The sequence below is a fragment of the Athalia rosae genome, chromosome 5 (genome assembly GCF_917208135.1).
Source record: "Athalia rosae chromosome 5, iyAthRosa1.1, whole genome shotgun sequence".
Classification (NCBI taxonomy): Eukaryota; Metazoa; Arthropoda; class Insecta; order Hymenoptera; family Athaliidae; genus Athalia; species Athalia rosae.
The window spans coordinates 18,273,443-18,289,033 of NC_064030.1; the positions used below are offsets into that span (position 1 = coordinate 18,273,443).

The window sequence follows — 15,591 nt, forward strand, 5'->3', positions numbered from 1 at the left end:
ATCGATATATATAGAGGCGCGATATCGCTAGGTGTATTTAAATTCAAATCTCGGGTATTATGGTACAACTTACTCTGTCAAGTGTCACAGGAAGCGTTGGCGCGTATTTATTACGAATATTTCACTTTCTATCAATATAGTATGTAATTTATATTCATATTGTATAGGTATTTTAGGCATAATAATCTCCATAATATTATATATATGTATAATAGTAATAATGTTAATGATAATAACGATAACAATAATGCTAATCATACATAACAAATATCTCATCAGGCCAATCGTATTTATATTATTTATCACACGCTATAAATCAACAAAATAATATTAATGCTGTGTAAACAAAGTATGAATATTACGTTTGCGACAGACCACATCGTATGATAAGTTTATGTACAAACTTCGTAGCGTAACAGCTGATTGAAATTATACGTTGCGGTGCAAAATAAATCGTCAATCTGCCGTCCTACATTTCACGGTGGTAGTTAATTTCTCGATTCCGAATTCCAAGTCTCCCGCCCCCTCAAAATCGCATCTCCAAATCTGTCCGCCGTATACGGGTATGTATACATCAACGTAAATATGATAAATATACGACGTATAAATTAATGGGGAGCTGCATTCGCAATGATAATATATAATATAGGTAATATTAGACAATATGTCGCATCGCACCGCGATGATAATGATAATATGTAAGGTGACGATGATGGCGTTGATAACATGAAAAAGGAGTTTCGTATATTAAATATATGACGATAATACAAAAGTTATCGTTCAATTATTTTTATTATCATATTATTGGTGATGCGGTATTTGCATACGTTTCTTTATTCATTCAATCAATCGTATATTTCTCTGCTTTCTCCGTGTCCACGCTGTACCTATCCCATGCAACTCGGTAACAATGATCCAGCTCACGGATTTAAACGGCACCCCGCTTCAACTTTCCACGCGATATCTATATCGACCGTAGTCGTACATTCCAGGTGAACAGTGATACACGTACAGTGAAATAGCTAACAATCTGGGACAGAGCGCGATCCGACGAGAAATAGTCTTCTCATAGCGAATCTTCATCCGTCCAACTTCCGGCGGTCTTTCGCTTTTCGATTTCGAAAGATCGCTAAAGCACGCTTTTTCTAGAAAATTTAGAAAATTAAATATCATCATCTGGTTGGTTGCAAATTATAAAGACAGTCATCGCACGGTTATCGTTGCGATGGATGACGTTGGACTCGACTCGATGTCTGGCTCAATTTCATTCATCCCCCTCATCGCCATCGGCACCTTCTACCTATCTACAAACGTACGCATACGGTATATCGATCAGTCGGTAAAATTTTCTTTACGATTGGATTGGTTGGGTTTTGGACGCGCAAAACCTGGATGGAGTTGCGGTGTTACTGGCTTACGATTAATTTCTAACAGTTACGATATACACAAATGCATGTAGAATTAGTCAGTAGCTCGTTTTCACTTATTTATTATATATCCTATCTACGGTTCCTTCATTAATCTCTCCTCACGGTTGCACGGTACACCTTTATATCATGTCCCGTACCGCCGACGCCTATCCGCAATCGCAAATCCTCATCCTCGGTATTCCTAAGGCATGCCAGTATTTTTAACTCGGTTTACTCGTTACCCATTATTATTTGCTAACGTTATTGTTATTAATCTTACTATTTGTATAATATTATTACCGTTGCGTCATCGATGATCGTCGTCGTCGTCGTCGTCGTCGTCGTCGTCATTTATAGGTATAGATTCGGTAATCCTAGTATTCCGAGTACCATGTACTTGTGATCATCGTGTTATTATCTATTATCATTATCATCATTGTTGCGTTACCGTCGCGCTAATGTGTACGTACGTAACACAATCGACGTTATTTTCACGTATCCTCGGAGAACGCATGACCGCGCGGGGAAATCTCACTCGATATCGTTATCGCCACGGTTGCGATCATCAATCGGATGTTCTTCGATTTCAATCCGAGGGCTTTGCAACGGATCAAACGAACGTTGTTTCGTTATACTTTACTTCGTTTGACTTTCTTATTCCTCACTATTCAACAGAGACGGCGAAATGAGAAATTCGACAGATTTCTCCTCAGAAGATTGAAAAAATTGTCTTTGCTTTGTGTTATTTGTGTTATTTTATTTTTTTGTTTATTTTTATTTATTTATTTAAATATCTTGTATTATTTATTCTTCTATGGCACTATCACTCTGTAACGATGTAATTCGAAATACTTTTGTATGAAAAAGGCTAGACGTATATAAATTTTTTCATTCAGCTCTACTACTTTATATACGGTATCGGATCGATCGTATAGTACTTAATCGATAATTTTTTAATAATATTATCCGTTCCCCGATGTTTTCCTAGAGGATACCCTTTTTTTTTCCCACCTTATCCTTTCCGGTACTCTTTACCCTCGTCGCTACGGATCATTCTCTATCTTTTCTTTGTCTTTTCCACAGGGTGACAAACGTTGTTTGAAGAAAAATATTCTGCGATCTATTCATCTAAATTCGATATTATTTTATAAAACTTTTCGTAAGCAGAGCGATGGCACTTTCGTCTAGAGCTTGGCGGTACGCCCCTGCGGTGAGTATTGATAAGCATTCTTATAATTCGATCGTCCTCCCTCCGTCGTAGACGGATCAGCGTTTACCCGCGTCGTCCGGTTATCACGATTACCTCCACCCCGTACGTCGTCGCTTTCGAACGGGTTGCGGTTCGTCCATTTCATCGGTATTCGATCGATCGAAGAGAATGAAAGAAAATCAAATGACGCGGAACGACGGACGATAACCGCGTTGTTCGTCGCTACCCAACGAAGAATCGAATGAATTAATTTAGGCGACGACCCGACCGATACCGCGATCGTCGCAACGAATATCTGCACGGATTCATGTTCGGTGAACGGATGTAACGAATGAATAGATATATAAGTATACATATAATAGGTATGCACGTATAAGTATAGGTATGCGTGAACCGCGAGTCGGCGTAATCGGTGCGCACCCGCCGCACCGACTCCTCGAATACCTCGATAAATTTCGCAACCGCGGCAACCGTCTATTCGCGTTGCTGCGTAGGTGATACCGGAGGTGCGGCGGGTTTGCGTACGGTTCCCGGGCGGTCGCACCCGTCGTCGAATTTCCTCCCCACCGACCAGAATTTCTGGAACCGAAGGTACGTCTCGTCCAGGACTTCGCAGGGATCTTCGACACCGGATTCCGTCGGACCGAGAACGCGGTATCCGCTCGGCGCTTCTACCGCCGTCTGGGACCGCTGAGGCCCCTCGCTCCCGCGCGGCACTTCCGCCTCGAGGACCCGGTATCCCCCGGAGCCCGGAGGGGTGGCCGATTCCTTTTTCCTCTCTAGAGCGAAAACGGGATCGTCCAGGCATCTCAGATTCGTCCCCGCCACCGGCCTCGCCGAGACGACGTCCTCCGTTCTTCCGGCGGCGACTCTCTCCGGATTATCGCTGTCCGGCAGCTGGAATATTCATTCGTGCGACTTCGGGGGGGATTCGAACCACGTCGGTCGCACCGCCGCGTCGTCGGTCGAACCACTTACCGCCTTGTGATTCCGCAGGGATGCCGCGGGCGTCGTCGCCGAGTCGGGGCGAAGCTGCGGCAGGGGGCTCTCCCGTCCGGAGTCCTGATCCTTGTGACCGTTGAGGCCGCTGAAGCTCCCCAAGGAGACGCTCTCGCTCTCCGGGGATTTGTACCCCGAGTACTGGGAGTGCTGAGACTTGTGCTGATGGGGCAAGTCGGGCGAGGCCGACTGAGGAATGGGCGGTAGCGACGACGCCCCCCATGTCCTCGCTTCGCTGTGGGGTCGCGTCGAAGGCTCACCTGAAACGGCGGACGCGTCAGAGATCGATTCAAAACTTACCCCCGTTCGTCGTCTCGTTCGTCGTACCAACGGCGTGGGAATGCTTACCTTCGCGTACGTTTTGCGTGACGGTGAACGTCTTGCCCGTGTCCAACGGCACCGTCCAGTTGACGGGTTCGGGGGACCTCATGATCATCTGCTCGGGAGATTTCACCCTCGTAGGCTCCGGAGGGCTTTTAACCACGGGCTCGTCGTCGAGCCAAGGGCTCGCCCCGGCGTTCGCCGGCACCGTTCGTGACGAAGGAATCGGAGGATCCTCGCCGGATTCCGCTGCGACCGGAGCCTCGCCGTTCGTCTGCGCGTCCGACCCGGCTGCAAGGGGCGAACAATTTTACAAGACACTTTTACAATCGCTGTCGCGGGGAGCGTCGCGAGCGGCGACGATGAATACGCGGCTCTACGATTCCGGTCGACGTCGAGGACGGGTGCGAGACTCGTCGTCGACAACGTCGACGGTGTTCGTCGGCGGGTCGCAGTCGAGTCCGAGTATCCGCTCGGAGAAACGATCCAACGAACAAACAATATGCACAAGTATTTTCGGCAGATCGGTCGCGATTCAGGTACAATCGTAGACAATGGTACAATTGCAGTTGGATCGGTTGTGCGGAGTAGGAACTGGGAGGGACGCGGGAGGACGCGGAAGGACGCGGGGCAGACGAAGGGAACAGGTGTAAGAATCATACGCGAGAAACGATCGACCGAGGGGGAAAACAGGGGAGCAGAGAGAGAGAGAGAATAGAAGGAGGAGCGGAGGGTGGTGAACAGAGATGTTCGTCGTGTCGAGGGTCGATTACGCCGTGTCCGTGTACGACGTGAACGTGTGCGAGTACAGAGAGGTGTGAGAAGACAGACAGACAGACAACGACGACAGAGATTTGTGTATGTATAAATACTTTCAAGACAAAAAGCCATAATTAATTGGGGGAAAAATGAAAAGTAAAAAAAACAACGAAAAAAAAACGAAAAAAGGCACAACGAACATAATCAACCGAACAGGTACAGAGAAACGAGAAGGTGAACGAATAATAACAAAGAGATTTAGGTCGGACCAGCGGATCGGCAAGTCCGGTCTCATGCTACTTACTAGCTCGGATGGTAGCGGCTCGGGACGCGTATCGAATATCGTTTGATGATGTTTTTGGTCTGGCGTGACGCGTCGCAGGACCAGCCAGTTTGACCTGAGCTTGGTTCATTGTCAGCGAACGCTTCGCGGCTGCGGAGGCAGTCGCACGTATTTCCTGCAGTTTCGACACGGCGGCCGCAGAGGTGGGTGGATGCGTGACGGATGAATGAACTGAATTATTTACCGGAGGTTTTATGGCGGTTGCAGGTTTGGCGTGATGAAGGGGGCGATTGGCGGGAGCATTGGTTGCAAGGGAGGCTAGAACATATCGTACAAATGCGATGAGCCAGTCGATCCGCCATTGTTGCACGGGCTGCGCCCGGTCCTCACGGGTATTCCGTGCGGACGGCGCAGAGACACGGCGACACCCCCGACCGAATTTCAACGCCCGCGAATCGTCCGAAAGCGAACGAGGACCGTGCGCGCGAATCGTCGACGAAACGTGTGAAAAAAAACCCCACTCGCGCGACGCGCGGAGGTCGAAGAGGTGTCCGGGTACGACGGTGCGTGTGCGGTGATGCGAACGCGCGTAGAGCGGCGCGGGTCGTGCGTCGGGTATCGTCGAGGCAAAGTTCGGTACGAGGGCTGCTACTTACTCGGTCGCGGATGCCTCGCCGGCTCGGTCGCTCTGTCGCCGATCGGCTCCTTCTCCTTGTCCCTGACGTCTTTGCTCCTCTCCTGATCGACCGACAAAACCAAAGGTGAACGAATGACTCATCGACGTGTACGTGCGTACGTACCGTCGTCGAACCGTCGCCCCTCGGGGAACGGTACGGGGGAAAGCGGTTCCGCTCACCTTGAACTCCTTGGCGACGGAGGGGGCTCTGACCGGTTGTCGTTTGGGCGACTTTCGTTCGGCAACGCTGGGACCGAGGCTCTGGGAACGTCCCGCCCTCGGACTGTTCTTCGGGCTGGACTTCGTCCTCGGCTGGATCTCGTCCCGCGCGTTGTTGGACTCGTCTCGGCGTCGCGGTATCACTGGCTCGAGCTTCTCCCTGGTCGGAGAAGGGAGCAGTGCGCCGTCCCCTGGAAGAGACGAGGGGCGATAAGGGCGGGGCGACAAGGGCGGTGCGAAAGCGGGGCGAAAACTCACCGACGCCCGTGGTGCGATCGAGGTGGTGACGGATCAAGAAATCCTTTCTTGCGCGAGCGATCGCTCTCTCGTTATCCTGCAAGGATCAGCGCTCGAATGACAATCGGCTAAGCGCCAGGTTCGTCGACGCTACTCACCGTCTTCGCGTCGTCCTGGAGGAGCGGGTTCGCCGGTCGTTGTTGCTGCACGGAGGACGGCCTCACCTGGACGCTGGAAGGTCTGCCCGCCGGTGGCATCGAGTTCGGTTGCGGCACGGGCCCTATCTTCCGGGTGTTCTCCTGCTCCTTCTCCTCCTTGGTGACCGACCTGTCGGTAGAACATGGTCCGATGACGCAAACAACGGGGCAATCGCAAGTTTCGCGAGATACCTGAACGTCACTTTCGGCTGTAGCGGTTCGTCGTCCTGCTCGTCGCCCTCGACGACGGTCCCGTCCGCCGCGTCCGTCCCGTTGCTGCCCACCAGAGGTTCCAGCTCGGAGGGTTGAACGTCTGGAAATAGGTGAACGTTAGCGTCGTTCGCCTCGGGGGGGAGGGCGCGGGAACCTCTCGCCGGTACTCACCGTCGCGCTTCCGATCGACGTCGGCGGTCCTCTTCTTGTGAACCGGAGCCGGAGCGGAAGGAACGACCCCCTGCTTGAGGGCGCCCATGCTGAGCGACTTCCTGGGTGGCGCGGTCGTTCCCTGGTTGACGAGGCCGCTAGCGGTGTGCCCTCCTCCGCCCGCGGCGGGTTGCCCCCCGGCGCCCGAGGCGTCGCCGTTGGTCAACTGAGATCGCCTGGGCCAGGCAAACTGTAAACGATACTCAGTGCTGATTCGCGAGATCGCCTTACTCAGCTGGCTAGTCGGCAGCACTGGCGCTGCAGTAGCTGCCTAAGAATAAATTATAAATATACGTGCTGTTATATTCCTTTAAATTATGCAACTCCTGCGAATCGGTGCGATCCGGCTATTAGCTTATGACGAACGACGAGGCTGTCGGCGTTCACGGGTGCTACGACGGGGGTGCGCGGATCCCCCGGAGGATCGCCGCGGCGTTATCCGCGGGCCAACGGGACTCGTCGCGAGGATCCCGACGACGGGGGCGATGCGTCGCGACTCGTCGAACGATCGCCCGCCGAACCGTCGCAATCGCGGCTCCCTCGACTACCCCACCCGTGCTAAACGCGGTCCGCGTCACTCTACTCGCGGGTAATCGCGTTATACCCCGCGAACGCGCCGACGACGGCGACGACGATCGCGACGATAACGAGACGGACGCCAAAGGTCGTCGTGATTGTAAAATTGATTGCACCTGAGTTTTGTCGGCGATAACGTTGGAGTCGATCGCGTCGAGTCCTCCGCCGTCAGCAGCCATCATGAACTCGTGGCTCTTGTAAGCGAGCTCGGGGCATTTCTTCCTCCTCGGCATGGCTGGCTCCAACGTCGGCCCTGGAGCCCCAAAATTATCAGTCACAATCGAGAAGTTGTCTACCGCATGTCGCGCGCACACACAAGCCAAGCTGTCGATTCGCTACTACGATCGGCAAATTAAAAAAAAATTCAGGAGATCTACATCGCAACTGGAAGCGAGCGCGCGATCGAATACCGAGCGCACGCCGATCGACGATCGACGATCGACCGGTCTTCTCGGTCAACGATCGGCGGGGTGAGCGTGTACGCGACGCGTTCCGATGGATATCTCCCTCTCGTTGCAATCGCAACGGTGGCTACGATTTGAAAATGGGTAATGCCAAAAAGCCGTGCAGCAACTCATACTATCGTGTACATCGTACGAGGCGTACGCGACGACGGTGAAATGTGTTTGAAGGGCGCGTCGCGTTTACGACTGTACGCGATGTTCGCAGATGCGCGTAATGCAAGCAATCGCTGGGACGATGGTAAAAAGCCAAACGAAATCCACGCTGCCGCGTTCAAAATTAAGCCGCACTTCCCGTCCTACGTTTCGCGCGTTTCGATCGTATACGAATAACGGTGTGGAGACGTACTCGTGTCGTCGCGTCGTCGTCGTCCTTGTCGGGTCGTGTTGTCGTCGTTGTCGTCGCGTCGTCGTCGTCTACCCGGGTGTAGTCTGTGCGGCTGACCCAATTCACGAATGTCTCCCGGCGATCCGATAAATTGCGGATCGTCTTCGCGGTAGCAACGACACCGCGAAGACGACGACGTGCAGCTATCACGGGTAGACGGAGATGGGTGTGCGACCGTGCGAAGGTGATATTCAAGCCGAAGCCGGTGTTTGGTACATCGCGTCGCGTGTAACGGAGGTAATTTTTTAATTGGGAAATCTTTTGGCAAACTAGTTCGGACTTTTCGTGATATACCCTATCGACCGGAAGACTCGAATTACAGCATACGCACACTAGGGTGGGTTGAAAGAAAAATTTGTTACTCGATATTTTGAGGCAGCCCGTTTTTTGAATAAATAATTAATCAAGTGGGGCACTTCCAGCAATAAAATTTTCGCTATTGGGAGCGGAAAAATTAAGACATGATGGGTCGAAATATTCGAATTTTTCAATTCACCAGCAAACCCGAGCATAGCTGGAGTCAGGTAGCCAGCAGGGTGACGCTTTGTTGTGGTACGTCACCTCCAGGGCTGAGCAGAGGTGACGCCCCACAACAAACCGTTACGTTGCTGGCTACCTGACTCCAGCTAAGCTCGGGTTTGCTGGTGAATTGTCTTAATTTTTCTGCTCCCAACAGCGAATAATTGATGATTACTCGATCGATTGCACGAGTAGATGATTTTGACTTTCAAATTTGGATTCCTGAGCTGATTATACGTGAGATTACTCTTAAAAAATCAAAAAAACAATTCATTTTTGAGCAAAAAATGAATCATTCTTTTAATTGGGTTTAATATGCTTTTCTTACGTATTTTGATCTCAGGAATCCGAATCTGGAAAAAAAATTGATCTATCTCTAAAATTGACCGAGTTATCGCCAATTTTCAGCTTTTTGGGGTCAAAAATAAAAAATTCATTTTATAGTCTATATTAATGTAATTTGAGCTCAGGAATCCGAATCCGAAAGAAAAATTGATCCATCTGCAAAAATGATCGAGTTATCCCCATTTTTTCGCATTTTTTACCATAAAAATGGAGATATCTCGAAGGGAAAAAATCGTAGCTCATTTTGAACAACGGATTCGTGTTCCTGAAGTCAAAATACGTAAGAAAAGTGTCCTTTGATCAATTTTGAAAAATAAAAATTTTTGGTCAAAATTTGAGATTTTTTCAAGGTGTACCCCTTACGATTTTTTCAAATTTTGGCCAAAAATTTTTATTTTTTAAAATTGATCAAAGGACACTTTTCTTACGTATTTTGACCTCAGGAACACGAATCCGTTGTCCAAATTGAGCTACGATTTTTTCCCTTCGGGATATTCTCAAATTTATGCAAAAAAATGCGAAAAAATAGGGATAACTCGGTCAATTTTAGAGATAGATTAATTTGACTTCCACTTTCGGATTCCTGAGCTCAAATTACATTAATATAGACTATGAAATCAATTTTTTATTTTTGACCCCAAAAAGCTGAAAATTGGCGATAACTCGGTCAATTTTAGAGATAGGTCAATTTTTCTTTCAGATTCGGATTTCTGAGATCAAAATACGTGAGAAAAGCATATTAAACCCAATTAAAATGATGATTTATTTTTTGCTCAAAAATCGAATTATTTTTTGGTTCTTCCAGAGTAATCTCACGTATAATCAGCTCAGGAATCCAAATCTGAAAGTCAAAATCATCTACTCGTGCAATCGATCGAGTAATCATTAGGTGGAAAAAATGTTTTTGCTGCAAGCACCCCACTCGATCAATTATTTGTTCAAAAACCGAGTGGGCTACCGCTTTCCACATTTAAAAAGGTACAAATTCTGTCCCCGTGCTAAGAGAATAAAACAAAAAAAAACAATTTTTCTCAACCCACCCTACTGCAGAGGTGTGCGACGCAAGCTTACTCCGTTGAGGGCGATCGTGTGGTCAACGCGGTATACCATGGGGCATGATTTCCCACAAGTGGTGTACAATCGGGTACTCTAGGTATGGTGACAACGAGAGTATATAGGTGTATGTATACGTACGATCGTCTACCGATGTACTCGTCGTACGGTACGAAGCTATTGGAGATTTGTGGGAGGTGGTGGACGGTGGCGGTGTACCTATGGTATATATATACTCGTGTTTCCGAAATCTATTGCACATCGTATCTTACCTTCGCTGTTATCATCTTCGGTTGACTTGGCCGATTGCAGCTTCAGGTTCGCTTGTTTCGCTGTAAATAAAATTTGCAGCTGGCATGTTTCTCTAGAGTCTAAACTACCGTTAGCCCTACCCGCATCGGTCGTTCGTGTGAAATGTAACGAAGCGCGAAAGATCGTGGGCAGCCGATGAGACAACCCCTGCTCGGGATTTTATTTTATCGTCGGGTCAGCGAGGGGTACACCCGTATCCTCCGACCGGCGGAGAAACCGAGCCACGGCGCTTCTATCGATCGTACGAATAAATATATCTCCGGGCGATTGTCCCGAACGTGCGAAAATCGGTAGGCATCGATCGCGAACCATATTTACAATTGTTCGTATTACACGGGTACGAGTATGCGTGTGTGTGTGTGTGTGTGTGTGTGGGGCGAGCGGGGGGGTGCGTATTTACGGTACATGTATATCTACTGCGGCGTACAAAATTGAAACAGACGCATTGCAAGAGTGCCGGGTGTATGGAAAATATGTCGCACGTACGCGAAACGATTCGCGAGAGACCGACGAGAAATCGTACCGGCTGCAGATGGACCGATATTCCACATCTCGAGTTTATCGGGCTTTATCTTGACGCAGGTTGATCGTCGGTTTTCGCGTCGAGAGGTGTTCCGAGTTTTGAAATTTGAGTGTGACGAGTCGAAAACAGACCCCCTCCGCTCCGAAATAGTAGTAAACACCGACAAGGACGTTGGGGCGTCCCGGTTTACGTAAAGCGACTGCGATCGGACGTGAATGCGACTGGCGATGAAGTGCGATACGGTGGTGGTGGTGGTGGTGGTGGTGGTGGTGAACAATAGCAAAAGAGACCACTAAACGACGATATCCATGTATACACGTATATACGATACACACATAGGTATAGTATAGGTAGTACAGTCGATGACGATGATGCATAAATTGCGACGACGACAATTGCGGTGTATTTAAACGGACGTGGAACGATAACGTCTGTCCGTCCCATCGTACGAAATGAATCGAATTCAGCGATCGCCCGTACGTTCGATAAATTGAATATCGACTCCGACGTTGGACTCCGCCGTACTCGAGAGATCCGGTGTTTCGGCCAAGATTCGCTCGTTTCGACCGACAGCGGTTTCTCGGCGAGTTCAAGTTCCGGGTCAATGTTCAATGAATCTAACGTGAAAAAAGCTTCTCCGTATGTCACGGGGACCCACCTCGTAGCCAAAATTCACAATCCCCCGCCATATCTCGGATTCGCGCGATACGAAGGAATCCGACCGAACTGACGTTCTTTCGCGTCGGCTGATCGATACGTCTCTCGACGTCCGTCGTGCGAATTTCGACGAGCGTATGGCGGTCGGCTTACTTGAATCGTAGCTACGACGGCGTTTCCGATCTTTTTCGTCGACCGACTCTCCCGTCTGATCGTTTTATCTCGGGCTTCTCGCACGGGGGGTTCAATGGAAAAGTGATCCGACGTTCGTAACGGGCGTTGTCAATGCGGAACTTACTGGATACCGGAGCCGGCTGGGGTGACCTCCGCACGACCGCGTGCTCCTGATGCGGTCCCGTGTACTCGTGCCATGTGTACGTGCTCCGGTACTCTGAATGGAGCTGCTGAAAAATGGAAATTATCAACGTTTACAATGCGTCCTGAGCGGTCGAAGAAACGAGGGAAGGGGGGCAACGTATGATATGCGAGCGTCGCGTACGCGATCAAATGCATCATTTCGACTCGATCGTACGAGGTTCGGCTGAACTCCACGGAGTCTCGGGTGGGAATGCGCGTGAACGTTCGTCGCGACCCGCGTAGGCGAAACGCGTCTTTTCAACCCGCAGCTTCGCCGTGGGTACCTCGTACCGTTGCGAGTCGCTGTGGGGGGGGGGGGGGATTCTCGATTAATCTAAATTCATTGGCACGGTAACGTTTCGTTCGAGTAATTGGGACGAGCGGACGCCCGTACCTATCCACCGTCGAAATGATCCAACGTAAATCGAACGGGAACCGAAACCTGGTTTTACGCGGCCGAGGCTCGAGGAGACCGGCTAACGAGTACCCGTGCCCGCGGTTGCGCGCATGTATTTTACAACGTCGTCCACCTACGGTATAGCGTGTCGCGTATAAGAGACACACGCACACGTATACCCGAATCTAGCGCACGTACCTCGACGGAGTCGCTCAGTTGGCAAAGATCGGAGCGACGGTGACGAGGAAACGAAAGGGCGTAAAGGTGCAGGGGTGCTGATAAATGACAATGAGCTTATCCGGTACACTCTCACCTTGTCTACGGGCATTGAAGGACACGCACGGCACAGGTTCCAAAATGAACCAATCATGAGGTCGGAGTTTTTGATGCGTTAGAATGGTGTGACACGGTGCGACTGACGGACAGACGCTAGCTATCGCCGACGCAGGCAGGGGTCGGTCGTCGGTCCGTCGATTCGTCGGTCTGTCGCGGGTCGGTAGGTCGGTCGGTCGGTCGGTCGGTCGGTCGTGGAACGACCGCCTTCGATCGGGCGTCGAATTATCCCTGGCTGGACTCCAGGTCCTTAAAAAATGACGTGCTTCATCGTCGGCTTGAACGACATTACAGGACAATTCTACACATTTCTCTCTCTCTCTCTTTCTCTTTCTCTTTCTCTTTCTCCCCCGCCCCTATACTTTTTTTCCATCCGATTACTCGGTCAGTTCTATCGGCGTTCGCTCGTAATACGACATCGATACGTGAACTTGAGATGGCCGATTTATATCCAGATTTGAGGGTAACCGCTCGCCATTCGCCCGTTACTCGTGATTCTTTCTAGTTTGCCGATCTGGCGCAATTATTGCGGAAAGGAGAACGAGAGAGTGACGAAATTCTCGTAGCTTGTAAAATAATAATCACACCGTGTCGGAGCTTCGATATTTCTAACCGTCCGAGAACCGGCGTTACACGGCGAAGTCGATGATCGCCCTGTCGTCCGATGATTTTTACCGTCTCCGATTCTCTCCCGCGGTGTCGCACTCTTAACCGCGTATACCGTGACGGGGAACCCTTACTCTCGGACTGGGAAATATTCGCGAGCGCAACGTCCGACGTATCCGGAGAGACTCTTGTCGACGTCCTTTTCCGGTAAACTGCGTCGCCGGCATCGGCGTCCGCGGACGAAGAACCGTCGGCGCAGGCGTCCGCGGACCGGTCGATACTACCGCAACGCGTTGTCCTGCGTTCGGCACAGACGCGGCACGCGATTCAGCCTCAGCCCTGCCGTATTATGCCTAACGTGTGCCCGAGGCTCGACCCCGGCCTACCCGCCTCCACGGCGCCGCGAACGTGTAGCTGCATGCGGGCAAAGATAAGGATTGGCCGCCGCAACGTCGACGACCAACGTCGTTCCGTATGGCGCCGGATATCGCGGAATCGCAGAACCTCGGCGAATCCGTTCCCGAATCGTTTCTCTCGCTCTTCGTCGTCGTGCGAACGTGCACCTTCTCCGTTGCAATGTCCAGGCTGTAGGCATAAAAACGATTTTCAATCCATGGACGATCGTTGCGCTCGCGTCCTTCAAATATTATTCCACATCGTTACCGGGTGGTCTTACGGAGCGATCGTCACGGAAACGAGACGTTGCGTAACTTTGGGCGTGAGTTACCTCGGGCTCTGTGTTACGTAAGACCGTAGGGATATTCGTAGGAGGGGGCGTCGCGAGAGGATCGCCCCAACGATTTTATAATTGCGATTATTCGTCGAGTCGGTCGACGACGCGAGCGGTTGCTCGGCAAATCCGACGCCTCGTTGGATCGGTTGTGACGGGAATCGGTTACGGTAGCTGGTGGAAGAGAAAACCGACGCCTCGTACGATCGAAAAATGGCGCATGTGCGAAAAATATGATGAGAATCGGGCTGCGGTATGCTCGGGATATTTCTAGAATTATCGTACGTACGTATGTGCCGCAGAAGCCGTTGAAAGCTATCGCCACCCCGGAGTGCGCGGGGTGGTCGGATCTGGTCGTACGTTACTCCCGCCCGCAGCGATGGAGGTGGGACGATCGTTTCGCCGTATCCCCTCGTTGAACGTGACGTAAAACCAGGTCTACGCTCTTTGCTCGGACTGTTTCGGCAAATTGTAATTTCCAGCCGAAATCCAAGTTAGAAACCTACCTATCTGCGGACACGGCGTAAATGTATTAGAATATATCATAGCATTTTGTCGGAAACCGCTCGTGTATGTTCACACCTATATTACAGGTATACGTATGCAGCACTTACAAGGTAGGTATGCCTCTCCGTTGCTCTTTCTCTTCGGCTGTTGAACTTGCAGGTCAGTTGGGCAAAGTTTTCTCTAGTGCGGAAAATACGTTGAGGTTCGTGGGACTGTCGTGGACCGTCGTCTTCGGAATGGAGCGGCGAACCTTATCTCCGAGTCCAGTCCTGCCTTGCTGTATTTGTAGATTAGAAAAAACGTGGAGGCGTAGGAGGATGCACGAGATCCGTTCCTCGCACACGCGTCATCTAAAATCACAAGAGCGACGTTGTCCCGATGCTTCCTCGGGATAACTTATCTTTTTGTGCATTTCTGAGAAGTCGTTCCCCGATTCTCTCATCTTTCGTGCTTCGACTCACGCCGGAGGTACGATCCGAAGAATCTGCGAATATCGGAAGAATTCAAAAATTGAAACGAGTCGGAAATACAAAATGGCGGTGCGCTGCCAAGATGGCTGCCGCTAATCTTTAGACGCTCATTATGCGGACGTGTCGGTACGGCATGGCTGTCGCGTGCAATCGCTGAAACATTCCGAGATACGGTTATACGTGTATTTCAGCGCGTACAATGGGTAGATTGCGATAAAAGTTTGTACGATTCATACCGGATTGGCGCAGGTTCGCTTGTGAAAATGCAACGCGTGCCTGCCTCGACTTCGGCCGTATCCGTTTCGATAAGGTGACGAGATACGATTTGGACATATTCGCAGATCGTTTTGTTTGCGGGTGATCGTTGATCTTTCGGATTGAAAATACGAACCTCGCGTCATCCGAGGACTTCTGGGCGTCTCGAAACTTCTACGCGTTCGCTCGGCTGGTTCCCGCCAAGGGAGTCGGGTTAGCTCCGAACCGTTGGTTCCCGCCTCCGGTACCGCTCTGCCGCTCGATTTCCGATATCTGCCGTCATTTCCGGTCGTGAGAGTAGGACCTGGTACGACCTCGGCCCGCTAGGGGCCGCCACCGTGCTGTCCTGTCAACGAATTCGGACCTCCG

The 15,591-nt window shown here is 50.6% G+C and overlaps 1 protein-coding gene across 13 annotated transcripts; it reads right to left on the reverse strand.

The window, feature by feature from the left end:
- Nucleotides 1-77: 77 nt before the first annotated feature.
- Nucleotides 78-15,481, reverse strand: LOC105683938 (proteoglycan 4). Of its 13 annotated transcripts, none has more exons than XM_048655610.1 (16): nt 15,359-15,481; nt 14,605-14,981; nt 14,280-14,500; nt 11,866-11,968; nt 10,348-10,407; nt 7,426-7,562; nt 6,695-7,004; nt 6,503-6,623; nt 6,272-6,440; nt 6,135-6,210; nt 5,838-6,067; nt 5,638-5,719; nt 5,003-5,299; nt 3,967-4,230; nt 3,598-3,878; nt 78-3,516 (listed from the first exon to the last, which is right to left on the reverse strand). In XM_048655610.1, the coding sequence occupies exons 6-16, from the start codon at nt 7,540-7,542 to the stop codon at nt 3,094-3,096; spliced, it is 2,370 nt and encodes a 789-aa protein (XP_048511567.1). In that variant the 5' UTR covers nt 7,543-7,562; nt 10,348-10,407; nt 11,866-11,968; nt 14,280-14,500; nt 14,605-14,981; nt 15,359-15,481; the 3' UTR covers nt 78-3,093. The 13 variants fall into 13 exon arrangements, with proteins under 13 accessions (XP_048511567.1, XP_048511566.1, XP_048511560.1 ...); XM_048655609.1 differs by having other exon boundaries at nt 11,866-11,971; XM_048655603.1 differs by lacking the exons at nt 14,280-14,500; nt 14,605-14,981; nt 15,359-15,481 and adding exons at nt 10,217-10,294; nt 12,635-12,903; nt 13,268-13,537 and having other exon boundaries at nt 11,866-11,971.
- Nucleotides 15,482-15,591: the final 110 nt, after the last annotated feature.

What these genes read in the sequence shown, in the direction of transcription:
- LOC105683938 (XM_048655603.1), bottom strand. Translation starts at nt 12,691, where the DNA reads ATGATTGGTTCATTTTGGAACCTGTGCCGTGCGTGTCCTTCAATGCCC. An exon ending in TTATCGCCGACAAAACTCAG is followed by an intron (nt 7,005 to 7,425) that starts GTGCAATCAATT and finishes ATTTATTCTTAG; the next exon opens with GCAGCTACTGCAGCGCCAGT. An exon ending in CAGCCGAAAGTGACGTTCAG is followed by an intron (nt 6,441 to 6,502) that starts GTATCTCGCGAA and finishes TTCTACCGACAG; the next exon opens with GTCGGTCACCAAGGAGGAGA.